The sequence below is a fragment of the Ornithodoros turicata genome, chromosome 3 (assembly GCF_037126465.1).
Source record: "Ornithodoros turicata isolate Travis chromosome 3, ASM3712646v1, whole genome shotgun sequence".
NCBI classification, from domain to species: Eukaryota; Metazoa; Arthropoda; class Arachnida; order Ixodida; family Argasidae; genus Ornithodoros; species Ornithodoros turicata.
Window position 1 is genome coordinate 18,440,864 of NC_088203.1, and position 27,750 is coordinate 18,468,613.

Genomic DNA, 27,750 nt, shown 5'->3' on the forward strand with positions numbered 1-27,750 from the left:
GGCAATACAGTATTACATAAAACGCACACAACCTTGAGAAATATGAGTGTACAGTAACGCAGGAGACACTACCAGGCGCCCGCAGCTCCCCATAGAGCCCATAGTTTGAGATAATTCAGGCAACACTGGACATACGACCAATGAAAATGCGTCGTGATGCCTAGCAGCCAACCAATCAGCAACCTCTCAGTTTGGCTCGGCTTTCGGCCGGCCCTGGCTGCCATTGACTTCTACTGGTTTTCATACCTGCCGCCCGTTATTCCAAAATAACTAAGACATTTTTGATAGGCGAAATACATATTTATTGATGCAACGTATAAACTCAAATGTTTGACTCATATTCACCGTGCGTACAGGACGTTTCGTTCCTTGAATAGACAGTAACCAAACCAAGTTCGAACTTGCAAAGCACACATACAGTCTACTTCTGGAGGCGAGCGAAGTCCACGAGTGCGTGCGTTTCACAGATGAGCATCTTCTTCTCATTCTGGCGATGCACCGTAGGTCACACTGTCACGGGAAATACTTTTGTCGTACGAACACTCTCTTCTTCGTCACTGCATTTGAAAATGTGACAGCGCTCGAAAGTGTTCCTCAGGCGTCAGCTCACCAGGCATTCCAGTTCCGACCCGGCAAGAATGTCCGTAGGTTGACACTTTATCGGAGATCAGTACATGGCCAGAGTCACTATAGCTCACGAACAAACCCGCGCGTACACTCCATCTTTGGTCAACCGACATCGGCGAGCCGCGGAGACGCAGCAACCTTGCTTGGAGCTGCCCGCCTGGCCGACTGCCCGCGAAGAGTGAGCTGTCAGATATTTCGAAACTTTATCAACCAATCCCGGAGCGCGCATCCTCCTTTGGCCAATGGGCATCCGTCATGATGCCTGACGATGTAATACCACGTGACTGTGACGTGATTTTATTTTTCTACTGCCGCAAATGCGGGGAGCTGTGGAGGCCTGACACTACATTACTGCGTTATCAGCGTTGGAGGCGCTCTGGGACGAGTTTGTGAGGTACTGCATTGCGCTGGTGACGGTATGTGAACCTGCATGTGGGATCCTGGGAACAAAAGTTTGGGCAATGAGAGTAACATTTACGAAACCATTCAAATCCGTACAAAGCACAAGGTACAAATCAGCATAAATGCGGGAAGGCGTTCACTCCGCGATTGAGTCTTAGAATATCGTAAGAATACAACAAGTAGGAAGCTGCGAATTATATATCTCGATGCATATATCCGCAGCTCGCAAAATGCACGCCGGTGTATTGACTTGGCGACCAAGTAAGAGCAGAAAAGTAGCAAGTGTAAGTGGCGTTCATATGCAGGACCGCAAAACGCTTGCCATAATCACAACAAACATGCGCTAAAAGCTCTTGCTATCAAAATAACGCACGTACCTAGCACAAAATGTAAACTTACCCAGTGTATGAAGTGTGTGAATTAGGGCTGCGGTGGTGACGTTCGTTTTCGGTTATATATTCTTTGCAATCTTCGCACTCACTACACTTTCCCCTCAGAACACCGAAAATATACTTGTTTGCTAGCGACATCTAGCTTTTCCGTTGTTCTTGACGATACTATGATAAACGCGAGGAAAACCACTGATTAAAACAGATTACACTTGTTAACGGACGGACGACGAGCGTTAAGCGTTTCAAGGAAACCGCTCTCAGTGTGGATAGACCTAGACCAGGCTCGGCTCGGCTACGCAGCGAAATCGGAAATCTTGGTGGTTGCGGCATTGACAATTGTTTTCCACCCTTTAGAAAGAAACATACTATCTGTATTTCAGACTGCGAACTTATAATCTGTGTTCATACAGCATTGATAACATGTAGTTGACGTATAGGTGACGCTGAAACAGATAAAAAGTAACAGCGTAGATTCGCAACTGTCGTCTCGAATGGGAGGCTGAAACGCGGCATTATGCTGAAAAACAAAAGGAAAACAAACGATAAGAAACTAACAAAGAGATTATCGTTGGAGATTTCGCTTAGAAGTTACAGTGTCGGAGTAGAGGGTACATTTATAAGTTACAACAAGCTGTTTTTGTTTTTTCCGAGATGTAACTTCTATTCGTGTTGTAAAGACATGACTTTGGTCGCTTTTAACCTCTAAACATACGTTACAGTGGTGTAACCTATAAGAAATCTCGAAATCTACGTCTATACAGAAGTTACATGTTTCTAAAAGTTACAATAAAAGGTACGGGTTTAAGAGTGTAGCTGGACGTTCGGTTCCTGGAGCACTCAACGGAACAAGTCACCGAGTTGTAGGGAAATATGGTGAAGATGACGACGACGCGTAAGGTGAACTGATGCGAAGGACGGTGGCGATGTCGTTCACCATAAAATACAGCCCTCGACGCGGGGGGGGGGGGGGATACACACTGCTTCCAGCACCGTATGTGGGAGATATCCGGCGCACGTCAAAAAAGAAGCACAGGTGGTCCAGATTACCCGAGGTTCTACCCTGCACCACGCGCAACATGTCGCCACACTGCGCAGACGAACCCTACGCGTAACATCACGGTACCATTACCATTGCCACCAGGGTCAATGGGCCCCGAGCCGCCACCGTACGCTGCTGTCATCGCGAGCGTCGGCTCACGTCGGGAGTGGGGTCACCCTGGTCGACATTCTTGGGACAATAGGGGCTCACACCCACGTGCTAGGGCTGTCGGCATCGAAGCTGGGGTGTCTATGGCCACGGCAGCAGCAATTCCGTCGGAGCAAGCTAGCACCTCCACGAAATGTTGCCAGACAGTACGGAGTCATGATGGTTTAATGAAATAGTATGATGCGCGTGTTAGCCTTCTAGTCGTCGTCGCTTCAACATTATAAAATCGCACAGAATATTCACTTGAAAAGACTATCGCATCCGCCGCGCTCGATTCCGATACTACCAGAGCCATTTTACCCCTCGTTCTTCACCGCCACCGACGCCGAAAATCCGACGCACACTAATTTGTGGAATTGTTTCTGTGCAGTTTGATGTAATGTAATAGCAAAAGCAGACGGCGGACGTCGACAGCATTCCGGAAATCTCTCTCCGGAAACGTCACTTGGACAAGGCCGATCAAGGTGGTGGTGGTGATGATAGGGCTTGCCGTTGTCGGCCTCATATGTGGGCAGGCCGATCAACCAGCGCCCTTTGACGTGGACATGGCCAATCAGGGAACAGCAGAGAGATCTTGGCTTCCGACCGCCGGGCGGGAGTGATAGCGTCTGCAGGTCGCGGAGATGTCTGAGATTGGCTCCTGCAATGCTGTTTCTGGTTAGCGTTTATGTCTTTGTACATCTGGGTTTTTAACCGAGGTCTTTTCACTTAGTACGTTGCGATGCGACCGTGAAGCAGACGACCTCAAGAGACAATCACCTGCGATGCGCTCCCATTTGTCTGTCTGGCTTACGTCATTCTGGCTTAGTTGCAGACGAGTGCCAAGCTAGTCAAGTAGACTGTGAAACCATACAAACCATTACCGATGCGATATTATACGGGAATACGTTGCACGGTGGAGCTGTGATGCTTCCTCCCCGTTCGACGACAACAGAGCAAATATGAATGTCACCTCTCTACCTATCATACACGGCGTACGTGAACCACGGTCGGTGATTAAAGGTACTGTAAAGCAGCAGAGGTCCAATTTAATTTAGCGTGGCTATTCGATAGTCCAAGCCATCAGTACGAAAACGGCGTAAATTTCATTCCAATAGGCGGTGCAGTTAATTAGAAAATTAAAATTAAAGATTACGGGCAACACTGTAATAGTATTCGGAAGGGATCCATACTCTCTGCTGAGTACGGCGACAACCACATTGCATGCGTATAACACTGGGCCCGACGAAACGATCTACCACAGAATCCGCCCCTGCCATGGCCCCTGCAATCCACACAACGAGCCACATCGGCGGATAAACAAACTGCGTGTTGTGTCTGTCCCTTCGTGTTCCCTAGACTCTGGGTTTTACAAATATTGAACAGTTGAAATGTGGAAGTCGGTAAAAAGGCCAGACAGTGTCGGGATTTGTTTGTGCACTGTGTGCGGCATCCTCAGAACTATTGCTTTCCGTTATGTCAATCATTTTGTGATTTCTCGCCACTTGGTTCAGTTGGCGCTTCCGTCGATCAGTCCTGCGTTTCTTTTTCAGTTTCTTTCGCAAAAAACACACTAAACAGGTGTTTCTGCACTCCTACGGAAATATGATACGAAATAATATAGCCACCAAAAGAACAAAATCGTGACAAAATAATGCTGCATACATAATACATATTGAACAGTGTTGCCCGCTGCAAAGGGGTTTTTTTCGACAACAGGCGTCGCGCCGCTGTACTACGCCGGATTTTTCATGGCAAATTAAAAATATTTAGAGAGCGTTGTCGGTCCTATGGTTCCACATATGGGATTTACAGGCAACAGAGTCTCAAGACACATCGCCAACATATCTTGCTTCTCTAGTGCTTTACATTATCTTTAACAGTCTTGATAGGAGTAAAAATATGCTTCATGTATAGCCTACCACGCCCCCTTTGTGGCTCTGGACACATCGGGGGACGAAGTGAGAATATGACGGAGGTAATTGGCACTAGGCTCTGAGGAGCAAGAATATGGGGGTCAGAGTTGGCTGAATTATGGCAATCGTCGGGCCTTGTGTTTCTCTGCGTGTTGCAGCCTCAGAACAGTTACGTTCCATCGAGCGAAGCTGGCGCCGATCTGTAGTCTCAGCCATTAACCATCAAGGGAGCTTAACTTTAACCAAGGAATATCTATGGTGAGGTGTCTATTACTGGCGAAATTCGGATGCAAGGGCAGTGTACATGTGGGATGAGCTAATGAGCAGCAATCAGCTGCGAAGTAGATTTCAATCAATTGTTTAATATTGAACCAGCGGTGGCGTGTCGGTGACGGCGCGGTACAGGTAACGACGACGACGCTCCATTACTTCCGCTTTGAAGAACGTCCGTAGAGACAACTTTGTGGCAAACGCAGGAAAAGGCATGCAATGCAACACGCACAGAAGATGGGGCACAGGGCGCAAAGAAAGCAGCTGTAGAGGTGGCCGAAAGTACACATCATGAACCACTGAAAGAGGAGGGTTTTCAGTTTTAGGTCAAGGTCAGTACCAGGACATGTGGGAATACGCCTCTAGCAAAGGCGGTGTGACAGCGGAACTGCAGCGCCGTCGTAGCAACTGCCAAGCACGCAGTGGCGTGGTGGCGTAGTGGGGTTCGATGAGGACTTTACATGAGGGAGGAGGGTTCCCATGGTCCCCCCCCCCCAAATGCTATACGAATTGTGAGATATATGCCCAGATTTCTTGAAAACGGGAGGCGTACACCTTTTCTGTGACAATTATGAACATCATATGTGTCACAAAAAAGGCACAGGCCTCCTGGTCTCAACAAATCGGGACAGATAACGATGTCATTCGAGATTATGGTTGGCTAGGAGCGTGAAAATTTTTAATTGCATTCATATTTGAAGTTCGTAATTTGTGCCCGGAGCACTAACTTTACGCGCCCAACGACTGACTGATAGGATGCCTCCGGCACAATGACCCCGATCCTACCGCTTCTGCATGAAATTCCTTCCATGATCAAAAATGTGAATACTACATTTCAGTAGATAACATTCCAAGGCAGAACTTCTTGCAACGCCATTACTTCACCGCGGCTCGCAAGCGCGTATTAAGGTATCTAAACGAATCCTGAAAGGTAATGCTCCTTACCAGTGACAGGCCACTGGCGAGTACGCAGGCCTTCTCTTTTCTGCTCAGGTTGCGTGGAAATGACAAGACGATGGCGTCCATGGCATCGTTCTCTTCTCGAATTATAGAACCCACAATCTCTCCAGTTAAGCTTCTCAGCTAACATAAAACGGAATAAATATAAAAATATTGCTCAAGATAGTGCCGGACTTGCGTAGCGATTCAACACAAAAGCCACACTGAAAACGTACGAGCTGTCGCTTCTAACGTACAAAAATATACTTAATAATACGGGATCGAAGCTATTTATTACGCAGGAGATTTTGACATTACTTATGAGCACGTTTATCAAATTGAATTCACCAGAAATATATTCGTATAATAGCCGAAAAAAAAAAGCAAATTGTGGGCCCAAATCAGGTCTTCGTCAGACTACTATTTCTTTTAAGCGCGATTTCTTATTCACTTCTGGCGAGCCCCAATACTCGAGCTTTGACAGGAGTTTTTGAACGTCGACGCTCGGTTCGCACTCAAAATGGCGTCAAATAAGGACGATGCTGAAGGCACTGCCTCGGATTCCACTCCGGGCTCTCAATTTTTCCTCACACATGGCCACTAAGTAAGTGAAATGTGAGCTGTGAAGTCGAGCGGCTCCATCGTAAACCACACGCCATGTAACATGGCCTACGAAAATGTAAAAGATGATTACAGTTTGACTGGTTTAGAGTTCGACGGAGCGGGCCGTAACGAGGCGCAGCGCACTGCCCCGCATCGCGAACCACTGCCGGTGAGTTCATAGTTCCACGATACTCGTTGAAGCGAGGTGCGGCGAAAACGCGCGATACGTTAGCCACTGTCCGGGGAGTAGAGCATCTGGCCAGCATGGCAATCGAGCTGTACACAACGTGGGCTCCAGTGGTCTTGCATTACCCAACATGGCGTCATCCAAGCTTTTAAGGAACATCCGTGCCTGTGTAATACACAATGGATGTACTACAGAGACAAGCAAAAGGAGAAAAGCAAGCCTTCGACTTTCCTCTTGAATTCAGTGTCCATGTTTGGGGGTGCCAACCGTATTACAGTAGTACAAACATAATAGTGCCAACAGATTGTCTTTAGGCAGATTCCAGCAAGAGGGACAAAGTTCCCAGATATGACTGCTTCCCCACTACGAAATGCAAAGATCTCCCGTAGTGCTTCCATTGTGCTGCACCGGATCACGTCAGACTATGAACGCGGTATAGAATGAGGGAACGTGGCATGGCGAACGCTGGCTGTCTGCGCTTAATGCGGGCGGCAATGGCCGAAGACTACGTTGGACTCTAAAGTCTGGTTTAGAGTCCGACGAAGTATTCGCCCATCGCCGCCCACGTATCTGTGCCCGCGTGGTGGAATCCGACTAAAGACAATCCGTCTTCCAATCGGTGGCACTGTTATGTTAGTGCTACTGTAATACGGTTGGTACTCCAAACATGGACGGTAAATTGAACAAGAAAGTCTGACGTCTTCCTGTGCGTTGTTCTTTTGCTTGTCTCTATAGCCTATCCATCGTTTATTATATAGACACGGATGTTCCTCAGCTTCGATCAAGAGCTCAATGGGCGACGCCATGTTGGGAAATGCGATCCCACCGGAGCCCACGCCGTGCACAGCTCACTGACCACCGCCAGATGTAGAGCATTGCCCTATACTCCCCCACGGCGGATGACGTAGTCGCGCATTGCCGCCGTGCTTCGCAGAGTGTCGTCGAACTATGAACTCACCGGCGGCGGCGGCGGCCACGGCTGCGGCTCGCCATGCACGGCGGTGCGCTCCACGTCGTTACGCCCCGCTCCGTCGGACTCCAAACCAGCGGCCATGAGCCGCCAATCCTTACTAACCCCGAGTTGCGAGAGTTGAATAAGAACACGCGACGACCTTTGCGTTGCTGCAATACTTGCGTTATAAGCAGGAGCCTGGAACGGGAAAAGTGAAAGACGAGGTAACATGTGCCGCTGGAATCGTTTCTGACGAAGATCAGCGCGCCTCGAGACGACCTTTTTTCGCGCTTTCCTGCTACACGCTCTACTACTAATGAATGTATTTCGCAATAGAATGGGATATAAATGCAGCATGCACTCCGTATTTCTGTCAGAAAAAAATAAAGAAATCAAGAGAAAGAAATACTTCAGGCTGACTTAACCAATTCCAGAGTTCAATTGAAAAAAAATAATTTCTTGTGAATGAAATTTGATAAAAGTGGTCAGAAGTCATGGCAAAATCTGCCCCCAGATCCCATAATGCTGAAATAAGCAGGTTTTGCAAGACCATTTTGATCACGTTAGGTGAGACACCCTGTATAAGCATGCGTAAAATGCCGAGATATGTCTAGAGTTTAGAAAAATTTATGCTAGAGAGTTATTGGCCCAGGAGCCAACGGCTCTTGTAACATATCGTGACAAGTCGTGACAAAAGAACGACTTCTTTCCGAAATGTGCGATACATGGGATACGATACGTGCGATATGTGCGATATACATTACAAGACGGGAACCAAGTTTCAGTTAACAAATATACGGCGAATGACAAACGTTGTTTGCACTACCAAGATGTCACTGCACCTCACAAGGAGCTCAGTCATTGGGCTAAAGTCAGAAATACTACACACGCATGTTTAAGAAACCCTTTCGGATTACTACCTGCAAAGCAACATGGCGGGCGGTACCGGGGGCGAAGCAAGGCCCATCCACTTTTAGGAATGGTTTCCTCGATGCGTCACAAATGGACAGCGATACTGCCCCCCAGGTGGCGTTCTCGAACACAAACCCGATGGCTTCACCAGAGGTATCTTTCACATGCATTTCCTGTATTTACGCAAGGACATAGAACATCGAAAGCGCATGATTACAAAACCTGGGAGACATTTAAAAACATTACTTCACACACACACACAAATAGTCCCTCTCGAGAGTAAATGCACGGGAGGTATACGAATGTCACAGAGAGGAGAATGCCTTTCACACTCTGTTCTAAGAGTCGCAGGTACGTAATTCATGTGCATGCATGAAAATACTTTGAATCACACCGTCAACTGTGATATATTGAGTGATATAAAATCTTGCGACATACATAGGGCGCAATTTGCGAACAGAGGGGCGCTGTTCCTTACTCTGTGTGGGTGGAAAACTGAAGTTGGCTGAGTTATACCGGCCTTGTGCCATCAAAATGACCAAGAGCACCTATTTACGTAGACTGTTGCATTCCGAAGACTATTTGTGAAGTTCAGTGCCAATTTGCAGTCCTGGGGAGTAAATGTCGGGATTAGGGGACTAAAATGGGGAGTAATCGCAGTCTAGGAGACTTGAAGCTGCAATTACTCCCCATTTTACTCTTTTTTCTTAGAGTGTGGGATGGCCTCCTGAATTTGGATTGTTGTCTTTGGGTTGTCTGTATTCTGTAAACTGTGTACGAGTTTATATTTGTCACGGTTGTCTGTAATCGCCTGTCGGAAGCTCAGGCGATAGGGGCCCTTCGAAAATAATGTCTCCACTGGAGATAGATCCGATATGCGCTGTTCTTGGATGCGCCAGATTCTTCGCGCTGATTGGATGAGAGTCATTTGATTTGACCGAGGGGAGCAGTTGTCAATCGGAGAATGGGAAACGTGTCCAGTCGCGCATTTTCGCGTAGTCTCCTTGCTTTTGCTTGTGTATTGTGTCCGCTCCGACCGTTAATTTTAGCGCTCGCGGATGCCATCGTGTAGCTTCGATGGCTTCGAATGCTTCCGACTTAGGTTGTGGCGAGCTACTGTGAATGACCGATGTGAACAAGAAATCAGCATGGATTGTCTGTGCAGAACACCCTCAGCTGAATGACTTGGCAGACTCAGCTCTAAATAATAGCTGTTGTGCGGTGATCACTTCACACTGGATTGCCTCTTGTGCCGGAGTCGCGTTGAAAAGAACAGCTCCTCGTGTGTTGATTAAGAAACAGCTCAGTGTTCACGTGACCATCGCCGAAAGCTTCACCTGTACCTGTTGGATATCTAGACTGATTTGCTTGAACTGCTATTCAGTGTTCAAACGCGTGGTGCTACAGTGACACTTGTGCAAGATATGTGTATGTACGTCGTGTTAATTTTTTGATAGAATTTAGGAAAACACAAATTTGTCATTCGTACACCCTCATCGCTTTTTGTCCCTCAACTACGACGCTACTAGCAATCACCAAAAGAAACGGGTGAAGTTGGCGGAGGGAGAGCAGACTAATCCGACGAAAGAATGGGGAGAAGGTTAGGAGAGGAGCTCAACCTGCGCATGCGTAGTTCACTCCCGAGCTGGGATTCGAGACGAACTGTGAATACACTCCGCAAGTAGGTTTCTACGTAGCAGAAGTGGGCGAGGATGTAAAATGACGTGCCGCGCTTCAATTCGCCAAGGCCTCTGTCGATTCCACGTGCGAACCACAGAAAAGTAAACAGTAAGCAGCCCGCCATACGTTTCGAGCCATAGGTTTCGTGTTTTCCGTTTTGTTAAGCGATGTGGTGTTAAATACTGTATATATGCCAGTACTTCGTCCGATTTTGATGTAGTGACACTTCTTTTACTTCCGGCACAGAGCAGCACACAGAGCTGCACCGACGGTGGGAGAACACGGGATTCTACAGCTGCGGGAGTGTTTGTGTGCTTTTGCGTTGTGCTACGTTTTACGACGGCTACAGGTGCACTACCAAGGCACTCCCTTGGTTGTGGAAATGCATGGCACCACGGCAGGTCGCAGTTTACTGTGCTGTTTCGAGTGACCCCATAGAAGTTCTAACGTGTTATATCAGTTGAGCCTGACACTTTACCAGGAATGAGCGTCTGCTGTCCTTTCGGGTGCCACTGCCGAAACATCAGACTCATATTGCCTCACATTGTATGCAAGTTTGTACGCGAGCTGAGGCACGGTTGTCTTCGTCCCGTCGTTCACCGTTGGTGTAGAGCATTTTACCTGTCATGTGATATATTTGCCATTTCTACAAGGACAACTGCAGTTCGCCCTAGATAGTTGTCTACTCCGCGAGACAGTAATTTGAACAAAACGAAAAAAAAAATGTTCGCATGATGCTCACACGAACTAACTTATACAAGAGCCGAATAGTTCGGACTTCAGCAAACATATTGCATTAAACTTCCGTTTACGATAAAGCAGAATCAGCCCCAACCAAAAGTGGGACCTCTAATACAGAAATGAGACCTGTTTCAGCCCTGCCGCAGGCACTCTGTGCATCGAATGTTGCTTTGTTTACCTTTATGAAGGTCGCACGTGGTTCCTCCGGCCAATCAGGGGAGCCCTGGAAACGTCAACGTGACGTCATGCGGTTTGACCTTGCGGACTTGCGGAGCGTATGGCTCCTTGCGATCACGTGGTTTGGCTCCGAGAGGAGAGGCCGCGCTTGATGCCCGCACTGGCAGACGACGCCGAGTATCGGTCGATTATCTCTTCGACAGGTCTCAGTGACGTGGCCTCCCCTCGGAGACTCTATTGGTATAGCTCCTACGTGCGCGACACCGCAGATAGTGGGCCACTCCGCTAGAGCGGTCTCCCCACCCATAATGTGCTTATACTACAAACGTCAAGACTATGGCATGCTACCGTTCAGTGCGAGTTAGAAAGTGTTTCAGATTTTGTTTTGTTTTTTTTCACATATGGATGTCAATATAGCAACTCTTCACTGTAAATTGTCCCTTGGGACAGATAATTGTCATACCTGTCTGGAAAAACCGCAGCAGTAATATCCTCGGATTCCGCTCTGGCATCGAAGCGGCCGGTACAGCTCCAACACGGGACGACCCTTAACATCCACGCCATGCAGGGCGCAACTGGCGTTTCCCAGGCAACAGAGGTGTTCGCAGCAGTTTTGCTCTGCAAACAAAGTAAATTCGAAGTATTGAGAATCTGAGGTCATCCTGCCATAAGGACCAGTCAAAGTTAAAAAGAAATACTACATGTTGGTCTCACTAACCAAGTTTGAAGGAACAGATCGTGCTACCATCGTTGTTGCACACAAGGAGCCAGTCGTCATCTTCGAATAGAGGAAATTCATAAAAAACAAATCCTGACTCTTGTCAATATAACGCTATATGTAGGGGGTAATACCCATTTTAATGCCGACCGCGTGCTGCTTTAGAAGTGCGCTGCATATTTCTCACGAAACTAATTTGAATCTTTCTTCACATTATGAGCGCCTCCCACTCATTTACATGGTGCGCAGGTTGTAGATACTTGTAAGAAAGTTATCCTATCGGTACACCCATTCGCGAATTATTTATCCCGGGGATTTAACTGAAACACCCTTACCAAGGTTAAATGCAGCTTCTGGTTCCAAGGCTCCGGTTCAGAACCATAACATTTTACTAGTCAAATCAGAAAACGTAACAATTCCAAGGACTTGCCTTCATTTGGCGGTTCCTTACAGTTGATGATTAGATGATCTCTGTCGTCCAGAAAGCTCAGATCTCCTGGAGTCTCCTCTTTTAGTGGAGGTGGAATCCTTGATGCCCCGGTGGGTGATTTGGGCTCAGGACTGCGGTGCGTTGAAACTGGCTGTTCCTGAATCGGTTTGTGTTGGTCCTGAACGACACCATGCTGCAGTTGTCGCTGTCGGACATGCGGTGACGTCGATGCAGCTTTAGTATGTGTCGTACTTTGCGGGTTATGCACTGGTTCCACAGTTCGAGAAATTGGGTCGGGTATGTTGTGGTCCATACTTGGCGACGACTGCTCTGGTGTCTGGGATTACAGTAGATGCGCCGACTGATGCTCCAAGAAACCTTTATCGAGAACAGGAGCTGCAAACCATTTCTGTTTCGCACTCAATCATATACTGTAGCCAAACAACACTCAAGTTTTAGGCACAAGTGAAAAACATGCGAGCTTCGTGCCGTTTACAGAGGTCGTGAAATACCGAAACACGATTTCCGACGCAGTTGCATCATAAAAGGCTCTATGCAAAGGGAACGGTGGCTGCATAGCCATTCAGGGTGTAGTTCTGTATCGGGACCACTCGTTTTTGAAAATTAGTGAAAGCGCTTGGAAGCTAAATATTGCATAGAAGTGAAAGAAGTTCATATACTGAATCTAAAATGTAAGAATTATAAAAATCTGTGAAGTAGAGTTTTTTTTATATCCAAATCAACAACCCCATCTGATGTACTTCTAGCGCAGGAGACTCACGGGAACGCCTAACGAATTCAAAGCTTGCCATCTTGCAAAAGGTAGGGTTGTTGAATTTGGCTAAACCACCTCACTTTAGCGAGGTTGGGTCAGTTTGGGTTTGACAGTTTGGGGGGGAGGGGGGGGGGGTCCCAGGCACGCACTAGGCGGTGCGGGCACGAGACTGCCGCCGGTTAGACCTGAAGGTCCTCAGTAAAGATGGCGGACCGCCTTCAAGAAACATACATACATCCCATACATTTCTTTATGCACCCGCATAGAGCGGTTAAATGAGCAAAGGAATGCCAAGCGGAGTCACAAAGCAATAATTTGCAGATGTAATTGTATGGCATGACGTGGTAATGGTATGGTATAGTTGAACACTTCGCTAAACACAACTTCCGTGTACTACGTTAAGTACGACATTGGACAGTTGACGCATATCAAGATACGCGCTCATTACTTACTTCAGCAACGACATTCCAAACCAGAAATGCAATCACCTTGAGTACCCTATAGGCAGGGTTGCGTCCTAAGCAGTGGCGTTCCGGTGAGGCCTTCGCAACTACGCTCGTGACTCTTCTTCTGCTTTCTGCTGCCGCACCACGAGAGGTTACCAGTTATTACACGCAAATAGGGTGCCCCTATACTAGCTCCCTGCGCACCTACGTAGAGGGCGCTAGCATTCAGGCACCCTATACGTAAAATTGTCACAATGTTTTATTTACTTTATTATATTTATTACTTTATTGTATATTACTCTATTAGTTTCCAAAGCACGTGTAGCTAGCCGCCGTCTTAGCCGACAGTATACCATGTTCATGAAGGGTCACAACTGCCTGACGTGCGGTATATTGTGAAAATCGTGCGATGCCATGTCTCTGTGCAAATCGTCCGTTTCAGCTTATCTCAGGCGACAAGTGTGTCGCCACCCGGGCGCGCCAGGAAGAAATCGAAATAAGACTAACCTTGAATGTTGTTGTGAGATCACTCAGTGACTCCTCAAGGTACGCTTCCAAGTCACTCGGGGGTCTACGCCGGTCTGAAAGGGGAACGCGCTGGCGTGCTCCCCTACTGCAACTTTATGTCCGTGTAGTTGAGTCAGTACGACACGGAACGCGGTCTATGATGCGTCTACGTGAACTTGTGCAGAAAGTTGCGAGTTGAAAGTAGCGAGGATTGGTGGCCCCACGAGGTTTGTCTTTACTGTTTCCAGTCGGTGTTTCGTACTCAAGCGATTATGTCGGTAGTACGTCACTCGATCGAGTTAGCGGTGTTACACTCCTTGCGTAGGTTTGGTGTACAGGGTGCGCTCTAACGAAGGGGAAAAAAGATATAATTGTAGTCCGTTTGGGGACAAAACGCATTGCCACAATAATTAGTCCCACTAGGGAGTAAGCGTACGGGACTAAATGAATGCCACATAATTCTACGCTCTGTTCTAGCTTCTAAGTGTCCCAGGTACATAATTCATGTACATGAATGAAAATACCTTAAATTAAGCCGTCAACCGTTACATGCTGGGTATAATGTTGGGACATGCATAGGGCGCAACTTTGCAAGAAAGACCCTCTAGCTGTTTCTCTCTCTCTCTCTCTCTCTCTGTGGGTGGAAAATTGGTAAGCTAGCTATGTTAGAGCCCTATTCGATCAACTTCACGAAGAGCATGTAGACTGTTGCATTCAGGAGACCATTCGCGAATCAGTGACTATTTGCTGTCGTGATGGAGTAAATTTCGGGATTACGGGAGTAAAATGGGCAATAATTGCATAGTCTAGGGGACTAGAAGCTGCGATTACTTCCTATTTACCTCCTTTTTTGTTAGAGTGTGGTAGCCTGTAGAGGAGTAACCCGTGCCGGCACTGCCCGTGCAATTAGAGACTTGAAGGACACTCAATCCTAGTAAATTTCAAAATGATTGAGCATCGTAGAGCAAACCTATAATGCGGAACCCATGAATCCGATATTCAAAACACTCACATTGGTGGTGTAGCATTCAAGCAGTTGGGATCGCAGTGCGCCGTCCTGTAATAACAGTCGTTTCAGTGTTGTGCGTCTGGGGTGCAGCGTTCCGAGAAAGACCTCATTCGGTGCCGGGATTCATGCCCGCTGACCATCCCCCAGTCTAAGCACCACAATTGCTCAGCTGGGATACCGTTATATTGAACATGTCTACGTGCTGGCAGTACACGTAGATATATGGGTACTGCACACCCCTATTTGAGCAAAGAATCATATTAGGATGCCATTGAGAGCGCACACAAAGCAAAATTTCGGACGCATACCACATCACGGGTACTGATACCCACGAGTGCATAAGCACCCCGTGTCTTGAGATAGCTTATCTTGAATTCGTTGGCTTCTGATCTTCTTTTGGGCCGCCAGAGATTCGCTGCGAGATCGACCTATAGGGGGCGACACTGTCACCATTCTAGTGTGGATAACACGTGGGCCGATGTTCGGATTTGATGGTTCTTTTCCGTAATTCCTGTGTTCACCGGAAGATCACTTGTGCCGCGATGATACGATACCGTTCGGTTCCACCTACGGCACTGAACGCGGAATAAACGTGTAAAAGCAGGCGACGCGTCCACACTGCGATAGTTCTCCGTTCTCCGCAGCGCGCCGACACCGTTCGATCTCGGAGCGAATTGTAGAGCTTCAGTTGTGGAAATTTGCAATCAACCAAATTGGGGGGTGGGGGGTGGAATTGTGCGGTGATTGTTGTGGTTCTCTTCTGTCTGTCCGTGTGTTGTGTTGTCTCAGCGTCGTACTTTCAAGTCGAGTATGTATCAACCACCCCAAGCATCAATATTAGCCACGTGGCGAAATTTCATCGTCGTTGTCGTCTTCCGGGTGAGTAATGGAGTGAGATGCTATTCGCGTCCTCTGTGCATGGGAGGACGCAGGGGTGCCTCACAATATACCGGCCATTATAAGCATGCACAGGGCAGTTGTGATCTGTGTAAAGTCATTACACTATGCAGGATGTGTCGATTTTGTGCCGCGAAATCATTTCGGAAATCTCAACATCAACTGTAGAGTTTCACGTATTACTACTGGTACTGTTTATATAGAAACGTTTGGGGTGTAATGGTGTCCCTAATAAGTTAGTCGGGTGAGCTAATCGGAACGAGGGGGCAGGGTACGCGGAGGACTAGCTGTAAATACAATTATAACAATTAATTGTAAACTTATTATTCCAAGTAGTAGTTATCTGATACTGAACGTTTGTTGCTTCGTAGTTTCGCTGTTCAATAGCCTTGGGCACGTAAGCAACCGCAACGCGTTGGCATTATTACTTGCCGCATTTCAAGCCATTCTTCATGCAAAGATACCGGCACAACCGCTGGAGGTTTTGCATAGGTCCCGACTGGTGGCTCGAAAAGCAAGGTGTGCTCCATCACGAAATGATTGGATTTCGTCGCCACCGGAATTCCATGGATCTGGTTCTCGACCTAGTCTCTACAATCCAGCATGCCCGTGCACATCGGTGGACTGTCGTATCGATTTTTCTGGACATCAAGCGAGCATATGATACCGTCTGAAACATGTGTGTGCTGCATGCCTTCCACTCATTTTGGGGCATCCGGTCGACTCTTCAGCCGGCTCCAAGACTTCCATACGGACCGAACTGTCGCTATCAGTACATCCCAAGGCCAAAGCTCTAAGCATCATGTTCTTCAAGGAGTCCTCCACGGAAGCATTCTCAGTTAGACACTCTTGAATGCGGTGATGGCGGGCCTAAAATCGATAATTCCTCGCAAAGTGGCGTTCTCTGTGTCTGCAGATGACATCGCCCTTTGGACAGCAGGAAAATCACAACCTGCCATTCAGCGCCGCTTGCAGCTGCCTTTAAATAACGTAATATGTACCCCACGCAACTTGAGATGGAGCTTTCGCCCGAAAAGTGCGTCGAGCTCCCTTTCACATGCAAGGCTATGACAAATTCCCCCTTTGGGTTGGTGCCAAGAACCTAGAGCCTGTACGTTTCCATGGCTTCCTCGAAGTCGTCATGGACTCGGATCTGCGTTGGGCTCCCTACATATAAGCACATTGAACCCAAACTGCAGTGATGGCTCGCTGCAATTCAACATGTTTCTGGCTCAGGATGGGGCTGTGGTGAGCGCTCCCTTTAGGTACACACGGCTTTAGTGAGGGCAACTGTGCTTTACAGCCTTCCAATCCTGCACAGGATTTCCACAATATAATTAAATACTCTTCGGACCCGTTTTGCTCGAAGCATTCGTCGCTGCCTAGGGGTTCAAAGAATGGTCGAAGCACGGCAAGTCCTGGCTGATGCTTGTGAACTCCCGATTAAGGTTTTACGTGAACGTGAAATGGCTCGCGACTTCTATCGAGTAGCGCGGAGGGCACGCCGGAGTCTCACTGACTTCCTAGCTAAGGACATAGCACCGGGAACCCCCTGGGCTCTGCCGGTACCACCCACCATCCACTCCACCAATGTAACGCCCTCTATAGGAATTTTTGGGTGTCAGTAAATTGAATTGAATTGAATTAAGTCTTCCGAACCTTCCGGAACGAAGAGGTAACGTACGCACTTAAGTTCCTTCGAGCCCATTCTTATGCTCTGGTAGAGGAAAAGTGTTCTACGTCTGCAGCAGCATATACAGATGACACATCCAAAAATAGCAAGTCCACCTGGGCATTCGTAAAACCATCCGAAGGCGTAGTGCAAGGACGACGTATTTCTTTCACATCCAACCTCATCAACAGTTTCCGGAACTCTTGCCATGCTTTTCTTTCTGCAGCACACCGTTGGTTTTACTCACTCAAAATCTGCACTGCAAGCTATTCAAAATTCTGCTAGACGAGGCTCGTCCGCACCCCTTGTTACGGATGTGTTAATGGCTTACCAGCTTGACGAAGCAGGGCACAGGCTGGTTCTCCAGCCCCTTCTAGTTCACTTTGCTGTCGTGGGGAATGAACATGCCGACAGCGTCGCAGGAGCAGCTCTCTCGTCTCGGAGGCGGACGCGTATTGGGTTGCTGAGAGGAGACGGTCGTTCCATTTTTCCACGTCTCGTGACACCTGTGGGTTCCCGCCAATGTTCAACTGACATCCTCTCCCCATCTAATCTGAGAAGAGTTGAGTTGATCGAAGGCTTGCTTTCCGCATGCCACGAAACACCTATCGTCGAGATGCTGCATTAATTCATCAAATGCGACTAGATGTGGCTTTTACAACTCAATTGTGTTACCACTTAAGACAAGTTGACTCTCCGAGACGCTGTCACTGCGGTGCTCTAGAAGGTCTAGAGTGCATCTTGTTCATTGCCCACACCAGCAACCTTCCCGAACCGCACTCCCCGGGTGTCTTTATCAGCTGGACTCTCCCCCCCCCCCCTCTCTCTCTCTATCTATCAAATTTGCTTGGACCGTGGCCGAATCCAACCCACCGACGCTCTGCCCTCAAAGCTCTTTTGACATTTTTGGACACCATAGGCCTTCGATTCTTATTGTGAAGAGGCTCATTATTTCATTCCCCACATCACCACCAGCAATGGGGTAGAGTATCGACCCTAGCGATGAAACTCCCATTCCTCATCTCAAAATAAACTTGTTGTTGCTATTCGCGACTCCAGCGAACTATAGGTGGCGCACGCCGAACCTGGACTCGAGGGTTGCCACTTCCACCGCTAGGTGGCTACGGCTTCGCTGGAGTCGCGTATACTGGCACGTCACGACGGCCTTCACACTGAGGGAGCGGACAGCGAAACTAACAGATTGGGGTTTCTGTATCAACCAACCCAGGATGTGTAAGCGTCGCCATTGCAACTCTAGGGTTGTGCTACATAGGCAGCGCCACCTAGATAACGCCTGCAGGAAGGCATCGTGCAGCAGCAGACAGGCAGTTTATGTTGACGATGTATAGTTTAACAGCTTGACCCTTGTAAGCCCAGTGCAAGATGTTACAAATGTAAGAAAGAACGCATAATATTTTTAAACTGCTAGTAAAGTGCTAGTAAAGCTTGATGTAAAACGAAATAATTCCCAATTCGTCAAGCAATACTGGGCTCCATGTTCCCCACAGCCCTTCTGATGTCTACGTAGCCGACATGGAGCCGGCAGTCTTGTGCGCATGCAATGTAGTCTTGCCGCCTTACTTAACGAGCAATGCGCATTTGATTACGAGTTCGACACAGTGTTGCCTGGAAGTTTCAGTTAAATTTTTTTTTTCAAACTGTAAGTGCAAGTCGGACAAAAACTGTGATATAAGAGCACTTATAGTGCTAATGCTATCCCCTATAGGTAAATCTTCTGTAGGTTGAACCTCCACAAAAACAAAAACCCAACAAAAAACATTATTTTCAACGTTTATTTTATGTATTTGGCTCTACGTTTAGGGTGTGCCAGCAGTCCCTTGTGCACGGAGTGTGGTGTACGAGCAACCGCGGGCCATGTGATCATCGCATGTCCCACTTATCGGAGGGAGCGTCACTTGTTGGCAAACGACTTTGCGCGGATTGACAGCCGACCCCTTGACCTCAGACTCATTTTGGGACCATGGGACACACGAAAGTAGATGTCCGTCTTGCGACCCTACATCACATTTCTGCAAGCTACCGGCCTGATCGACTCTCTCTAAAACCCTGTCAGCGTCGTCAGCATCATCCTCATCACCATCCTCTCATTTTTCCCCAAGAGCAATGGGGTAGCATTCTGCTCAATGAGCGGAAGTCATCCCCATATCATCGTCATCATGTATTTCTCTCTCTCTCTCTCTCTCTCTCTCTACGTGTAATATGTAAATGCCATCGGTCAATACATTACGCGATTTCAGGTATTTTCGAAACTCCTCGAGAATAGGTAACGTCCTGTAGAAGCTCTGGCGCCTGTACCCGTCCTCTCTCCTCGCTCGACGTTGGAAGACCGCCAGCACTGTGGTGAGGAGACTGCGGTAACCGATCTCGGAGGAACAATGTTGCCAAACACGTGGCATATTGTGCACGATCGAAGCTCATCACTGTGGGTGTTGTTCCGTACGAATGTGTGCATAAAGATGCATTCCTTCGTACACCTATTGGTTTTCGCACGGAATGTGAGCCGATAGTATTGACCAGGGGTGCCGAACTTATTCGTTTCTGCGGCCGCCTTGAGTCATTTAGGAACTACGCGGGTCGCACGGCCTTGGGTAGCCAGTTTCTGATATATAGATGGCATAGCACAGAACATAGAACGGCATAAAACATATATATTCGGGTTACTTGGCGTTGCTGAGTCACAGGTTCTGCAATCCTATTTGCTGTATCACGAGGAAACTTGACACCCGGCGTTTTTAACTATTAAGTAAACATCGTGTGAAATTCACTGCGCAGTTGCAACGTTGTGGTGTTCGTTTGTGATAGTATTGAGCGTAACTTGAGTTATTCAGATTGATCACAGAAAACGCCTGCTCGCAAACGCATGTTGACACAGTCGTCTCGCGACGTAAAGACACGGATTATTATTATTATTATTATTATTATTATTAGACTATGTTGTAATGAAAATGAACAGATGTGTCCGCGACAACATACGTATCCTAAGATACTTTAGTCCAACTTAAGAACAAAACGCAGCCGCACCAACTTCGGTGAACTGGTTCTTATCGGTGAGTTGCACTGCAGGTCAATCAGATCCCTATATTATTCATCCCGAACGTTGCCAAAAAATGCGAAAAATGGCGACCCTAAAAGCTCCACTTACAGTCTCCCTGCACTTGAAGTATCTTTGTTCGAATTCGCTCGGGAGATCACCAAGCCTACGACTGAACAAGCCCGTTTCTGGTGGCATTGACTTGAATTGAAGGCACCAATATTGCAAATCGGCCATGGAGGGTGTTTGCTCAAAAATTTTGGTAGGAATGTACTAGCAATATCAGTCAAGTAAAAATCAGGCGCAAGGGCAGGTTTAGAGAGTCATCAGCGAAGACGACGAAAGCGAAACAGAGACAGGCTGGGAACGTCGAACTTTCAACCCTCTATCATTTAAAGGTTGAATATGATTACGTGGTGTAAGTTCGACGTTCCCTGGCTGTCTTTTTGTTACTTTTGTGAGTACTTCGCTGCTATCATCTGCCAACCGGCCCCGCTCTTCTCTTATAGTTAGAGAGTCATCGGCTGTTACAGGTCAGTGGCAGCAGTTTTCTGTCAGTAATTAACGTAAGACCAGCTCCCGTGGCACAGTGGTTAGGATGATCGCTTTCCACGCCGAGACTGGGAGGTGACACGCGTTCGAATCCTATCGCCGGCTGTGCTGTCCGATGTTTTCCCTGGGTTTTCCGAAGACATTCCAGACGAATGTCAGCACAGTTCCCCCTGAACTCGGCCCAGGACGCATACTAACCCTCCCCCCTGTCCCCCACTCCTTCCTGCTGTCCTCTCTCCCTCTGTCCACGTCCGTACGTTGCTCATAGCCACTGTTGCTTCGCGGGGCTAACACGGAATTTAAAAAAAAATACGCAATATATACTGCACGACTACAGAGCCCAATTATAACGCCATAACCGTCCAAGAAGCTTGTGCCTATTTGTTTTTTTTTTTAATATTTTGCTAGGGGCCACGCGGGCCGCATCGCCACTTCGGCACTCCTGGTATAGACCGACTCACGGTTTGTAAACTAAGACGGCGCATCTGCGGTTGCTCATAGAGCTATCGCCGCTGGTGTGCAAAAGGGAGCGGGAAACCGCATGGTGTGTACGGCGTATCTGACCTTTGCGTACCGCGTGCCTGACTTTTGTGCACACGGTACATTTCGCGGGATGCCCTTAATTGCGACCGAAAACACACCTACACCAAACGGCACAGCAGCGCCGCCGCATCGTTATGACGTCACGTACTGAAATGAGTCTATACGTGGTACTACGCAGTGATTTATGCAGGCCCCCCTACACCCCCCAAATCATCTAGAGGAGACCCCCATAAAATCTTGTGAGAATGAGCACTATTTTGTTAGAAGCATGTAAATGCACCCCCTTGAAGAGCCCCCCGCCCCGCCCCCCGGTGGACGACATTCTGGGTAAATCACTGGCGGATTCCCGCCTGTATAGCACTGGAGGTACTCGTATACAGGGTGTCCCAGAAAACGTGTCATTGAATTATAATAAAAAAATTACACCACCTAGAATCATGCGGTCAACGGCTTACTATGTTTTTGCCACGTCCTGATCTGAATTTCGTGTAACGTAAGTTTAATTATGTCAATTTTTGCGACCTAAAGTCGGAAATTTGCCAAGTAAAGGTCGCGTTTTTACCCCACCAATGTAAAGAGCGTGTCTAATTTACCCAAATTAATGATAATTGACAGGGATATTCGGGGGCTATCCCATCAGAAAAAATAGCCGAACATCATTCTCTACGGAGCTAGCGCGCGACAAATCGTTCAGTGCAATCCTTGTCAGTCCGACGAAAGGAGGTTGGAAACCCAGCCCGAACCTGCATCGCAGAAAGAGGTAACACAGGTAAGGCTTATCGCGTCCGACTTTCGCTGGGGTCGCGCTTTCCCTTTCTAATTTCAGGAACTGTCACTTTTTCTACTATCACTCTGTGGGCTGGGTTTGGAACCTCCTTTCGTCGGACCGAGAGCGATTGTAATAAAAAAGTCGTCGCGCGTTATGGTCCGGTGCTACGAAAAGCATGATGTTCGGCTATTTTTTCCGATGGAATAGCTCGTGAACATCACTGTCAATGATCGTGAACTCGAGTGAGTTCAGCACACTCGTCATATTGGAGGGGTAAAAAAGTGACCTTTACTTGGCAAATTTCCGAGTTCAGTTCCCAAATGTTTACATAATTAAACTTACGATACATGACATTCACATCATGAGTTGGCAAAAACCTAGTAAGAACAAATGCCGTTGACCGCATGATTCTAGGTGGCGTAGCTTTTTTACTATAATTCAATGACACGTTTTCTGGGACACCCTGTATATAGCGATGAAAGGTACAAGTCGCGTCGTTATGAACTGTCATAACGGGAACATCATCAGGCATGTACGTTTCGAAATTGAATCAATCGATCGCCACCACTTTTCCCCAAGCGCAGAGGCATGTTGCCAGCGTCAGGTATACATAAGCTCACTCGCATATTGAGGGCACTTATGTTTATTCGCTCGGAGGCCTCCGAGGCGTGTATTCGCTAACAGTCCGAGCGCCTCCGAGAGAATAAACATATACGCCCTAAGAGTCCTCCCATATAGGCAAGGCTAATGCACGGACCTACCACTTCTTGTTTTTTTTTTGTGTGTGTGTATGTGTGTTATTATATATAAATTTCATACTACTATACCAATCAATTTTATGACTATCGTTATTTGAAAATTTTTCGCAAAACATCAGTCAGAAATTTTTGCTGCACACAACGTCTAAACGACACAATGAACTGCAATCATCTCATTCCACCTACGCGCGTCAACTGGTTATTCGAAGCAACTAGGCTGTTGGACTGGACCGAACAGCACGGAGAAAATTATAGGCTGAGAAGAAGAAAAAAAGCTTTATGAGCAGCTGTTTCCAAGTGCAATAATTGACAGGCGAGAGCGTTGTACGCGTATCAGCTGCCTCTTCATCAAAGAGTTAACAGAAAGAGAAAAAAAAGGAAGAGTGTCCGCAACGCCACCCTGTACAAAAACCAGTAAAGAAGGCGTGACTTAACACAGCATAATGTCCCTCGTGATTGGCGCGTCTTTAAACGAGAAGGTTGTCTCACCCACCCTGAGAGGAGGACTTGAAAAAGAGCCACACTTTTTTCGTTTTCTTTTGTCTTTTTTTAATGGCATACTCATCGCTGCGTTGATACTGGCTCTTCTATGAAAGGGAAGGAAGTTGAGATTCTTGACCGGAAAGTGGCCGCGACCGCATAATAAGCTGCTGCAGCAGCAGCCGCGGGATCCGAGTGAAGATAAGGGTTACAGTGGTGATTATTTTTGGGAGGTGATGCTGGCTAAAGGTTTCGACCGGCATGACAGTGTCGGCAGGAGAAAAAAGAGCTTGCGTTGTGGCGGTATCATCACGATCACCATGCGTGACGACCGTATAGTTCCTTTTCTTTGTCGGTTTCGCTAATACCGTTTTCAATGTCGTTCATTCGGCTTTTATAACCTTTCTGGTAGAGGACCGTGATAATACTTAACGTTAGTATGGGCCTGTTGCTCTGGGCCAGGTGGCGCGAGTGAGCAGCAACATCAGTGCCTCAAATCATGCAACACTCCCCAGTTTAGCAGACGACGCGGCACTTTCAAGTACACGGTTTCGAATTGTTCGCTCTTTTCAAGAAACAACGCTTTTTCTGTTGATTTCCTACAGGTTTTGTAGCTTCCTTGGCACCATACTGTTTGACACACCATGCAAAACCCGCTGATGGAACTCCTTACTGTTGGGATCCGCGGCCGTTTGGGCCCGAAATGGCGCTGTGCAAACTTCAGTGCAACAGCCCTATAGCATTGAAACATGAATGTGCATCACGTGACATCCAAAATACGACAAAAGGAGGACGTTTTTTCGGGCTCGGGCTACGATAGAAAGGACAAGGTCAGATCCGATTAGGACGACGGCTTGACTCGTTGATCTCTTAGCTAGGGGCGAATGATACATATCATTTGACGGCAAGGGTGAGATAGAACCCACGTGAGAACCCATCCGGACCCACCCCACCCCACAGACATGTTGGTTGCCAGCAGCACATAGTAACTGGTATGTTCTAGATACCGCCTTCTATTTCTAGCCCTTGCGCACGTGCTGGAAGTGGCTGCCACTTCAGAATGAGAAAGAAAGGTATATCGATGAATGAAACAATTTAACCGGACCCAGAAATTAATACCTATTATTCCCAATGACGACTATGCAAGACTGATTGGATTCTGCAGCACAGGTATACGCTGTAGAAACAGAAAACCTGTTGTTGTGGTACCGTGACAGTGCTTCCGGCCTGTTTGGCAATGTACGACGGCTCCATAAAAGCAGAACTTCACCATGCATTGTCCAACCACGGCATGCGCCGACGCGGCTTATCGGTTCCCGGTTGTCTCAAAGAGGCGTAAGTCTCGACTTAAAAAAAAAAAAAGAAAGGAGAAAAAAACAGATGTGGAGAGAGCGCTGAGTCATTCAGAATGATCTAATTCTGTCTCTAGGGCGTACCTATCTATATCTCGTCTCTAGACAGTACCTATATGCATGCGTGCAGCTGAGTAATTCCGTATCACACTAGCAGGGATCCAGGACGCACATGTACAGCTGGATGCAGAGCTAACTGGAACGCCGCTTCGACCGGCGGATCGGGAAGACAGCCACCTTAGCGGCGCTTAATTAATTAATATTAAGCGCCGCGATTTTATTATGTGTGACCAACAGGCCCCAATTGGTACTTTATTGATGATCTGTTGACTCGACATTACCCTCAGCTGTGGTTATCATCGTGACGCTTGTTTGGGTTTGCGGCGATTATGTAATGGCGTATATTTGCCGATATCGCACGGATACGATGTCGTTATCTTATTGATGCACGCTAGGGTGCTTGGGTTCGCTGAGTGGGGCATTTTCAGCGTCGTGATAAAACAAATGAGGACGCAGGTGTCGTGTCAAATTTATTTTATTTGCTGTCAACCTTCGTGTGTATCAATGAGATAACAGCATCGCATCCGTGCGATATTGGCCAGCATAGACCTTTACAGAATCGCCGCTAACACAAACAAACGTCGAGTTTGTTTAGGTTAGCGAGTCGAGTTGCCTGCAGTTGCCCGAGTTGCCCACAGTTGTGGGCGATGCTGAGTCAACAGCTCGTGGCAAGGCGTACACCCTCGCTACACAAGTAGGACAGTCGAAACACTCTTTCCTTTTATTTCTCCTAAGCGCCGCTATAGGGTGGCTCCCTTCCCGCTCCGCTGGTCGAAGTGTCGTTCCAGTTAACTTTGCTTCGCGCTGTACCTTTCGCGTAAAATGCTGAGGCTGAAGAGACAACTAAGACATACACATCATTGAAGCCTCAGGTTTCTAAACAACTTTTTCAGCGTATCTAAATCATTTGTAGCCTGCCTCCAAGTTGTTGACGTCCCCGACTTCGGTCGAAACCTCATGGGAGAGGAGGATTTCCCCTGGTTTTCCTCTCCCATATGCACTACCAAGGGTACCATTCGGATGTGGGGGTTGAACACCCTGACCCCCCCCCCCCCCCTCACGGCTATGCCAGTGCTTGGGATTAGTGGACGGACATGTAACCAATTGATCCACCGAGGACGTTACAATGATATACAATAATATAAACGAAAATGGTGAGGGTGTATGTATGTGAGACATGGATGAACTAGATAGCGCTGTCATAAGTCTATCATACAGATGGAACGAAGTTTGTGCAATCCCACTCAATGTTCGTATAATCAATTGCAAGCTCGAATACACGCTTTGCGTGCGCGTAGTATTGCCCTGTACCCCTTCCCTTACACGTGGAAACTGTTCCTATCCCTTTCCTCCAGTAGGCGTAGCAGCACGGAGGAAAGGAAGTCAGGCCCTCGGAGATAAGTCAGTGTTTAAAAAGTAGACACTGAAACGTTTTACATTTATTAAAGGTGTCAGCTTTCGGGTTGTGGACCACGCCTCTTCATGCACAAAACAAATTTCTTTGTTCTTGAAGAAGCGTGGTCCACCGCGAAAGCTAGTACCTTTAAGAAATGTAAAAAACTTCAATGTCTACTTTTTTTAAATGCTGTTTGATCCCTTCCCTCCTAGAGAACGGAATCCGCATGGTATTTACTTCCCGGAGCTGGCGAGAGATGGCGCGTCCGCCGCGCTTCTCGCTCCCATATTCGACACAATATTTCGTGTCTCGCTTAGCGAAATGAAAGTCCGCACTTCTCTGCACGCCGAGTATTTATCTGATGTTGATGTTTTTGTGTTGTCACTTTTTGTTCGCCTGCCTCCATAGGTAGGTTCCCTACTTGAGAACAATTCACTCCATACTGAACTCCGCCCGAGACATTTAGGGTGCCAGTCCTAATGCTTGGTTTGATGCCATGGTGACAACTGATATGTTTTCACTGTGTTCTGTTGTGGAGCTAGGTCACCACTGTACCCTGGGAGCAGCAGGTCTCAGTGTCACACCCCTGCTGCGGGACCCCCACCCCACCCCGAGATGAAAACCCTGGGGAAATCCTGGGTTGTACCTTCGTAGACCTATATTACTTCACGTCGCAGTTGTAATGGGACGTCCAGGGGAGCACATCCGAACACGGAAAGAGCCAATAGAACAGCCCAGGGCAAATTCCTGGCGCTGGTTCAAATGACGTCTGGGAGATGTCAGCTTCAATGTCTGCAAGCAGCCGGGTCGGAAAGAAAAAAAGCGTTGTTGGCAGACACGAGCTCTTATAGTGATTACAACACAATTTTTTCTCAGTCCTGTACCTGCGCCCACCCCATCTGAGAAGACTGCTACTGCTGCAAAACAGCCGTGCAAAAGGTGTACAGCGACCCAAGGAGTAGCGGGCATGTCGACCTCGTCTGGCACATACAGACTTGCTCCGATATTATCCACATACAAAAAGGACATTGTATACTTCAGTAACGAGCCCAAAGAAACCGATGCTTTCACCAACAACCAACTACCGTGCATTTAGCGTATAGGGATCATACACCTCTGAGTTACTGAAATCTCTGTGAACACAGCAACCCAGTGTACAAGTACAGCTTTCTGCAAACATTTCCCGAGCTTTGTTCCTCCGCCATTTCAAAACAAAGACGAACTTGGGCACGTAGACATGTTGGCTTCACACTCACGGAGCACATCCTGAACTGCATACCACCCGAAACACACCGCTCACGTCACCCATGAGTTAGCTCTTCAGTGTTCAGAACAAAACAAAGATTCCGA

At 47.6% G+C, this 27,750-nt stretch overlaps 1 protein-coding gene across 6 annotated transcripts; it reads right to left on the minus strand.

Moving 5' to 3' along the window:
- Window positions 1-4,865: 4,865 nt before the first annotated feature.
- Window positions 4,866-13,491, minus strand: LOC135388251 (phospholipid scramblase 3-like). 6 transcript variants are annotated; one of them, XM_064617672.1, is made up of 8 exons: window positions 13,396-13,491; window positions 12,133-12,510; window positions 11,703-11,762; window positions 11,448-11,602; window positions 8,395-8,559; window positions 7,598-7,672; window positions 5,739-5,876; window positions 4,866-5,092 (listed from the first exon to the last, which is right to left on the minus strand). In XM_064617672.1, the coding sequence occupies exons 2-8, from the start codon at window positions 12,443-12,445 to the stop codon at window positions 4,949-4,951; spliced, it is 1,050 nt and encodes a 349-aa protein (XP_064473742.1). In that variant the 5' UTR covers window positions 12,446-12,510; window positions 13,396-13,491; the 3' UTR covers window positions 4,866-4,948. The 6 variants fall into 6 exon arrangements, with proteins under 6 accessions (XP_064473742.1, XP_064473741.1, XP_064473743.1 ...); XM_064617671.1 differs by having other exon boundaries at window positions 13,360-13,491; XM_064617673.1 differs by having other exon boundaries at window positions 12,133-12,528; window positions 13,396-13,484.
- Between the last annotated feature and the right edge of the window lie 14,259 nt (window positions 13,492-27,750).

Bases quoted from the DNA above. Each gene is read 5' to 3' on its own strand.
- LOC135388251 (XM_064617672.1), bottom strand. From the start codon at position 12,445: ATGGACCACAACATACCCGACCCAATTTCTCGAACTGTGGAACCAGTG. The intron at 11,603-11,702 runs GTTAGTGAGACC...CTTTGTTTGCAG, and splicing joins GATCTGTTCCTTCAAACTTG to AGCAAAACTGCTGCGAACAC. The intron at 5,877-7,597 runs GTTAGTAAGGAT...GTTTTATGTTAG, and splicing joins TTCAACTCTCGCAACTCGGG to CTGAGAAGCTTAACTGGAGA.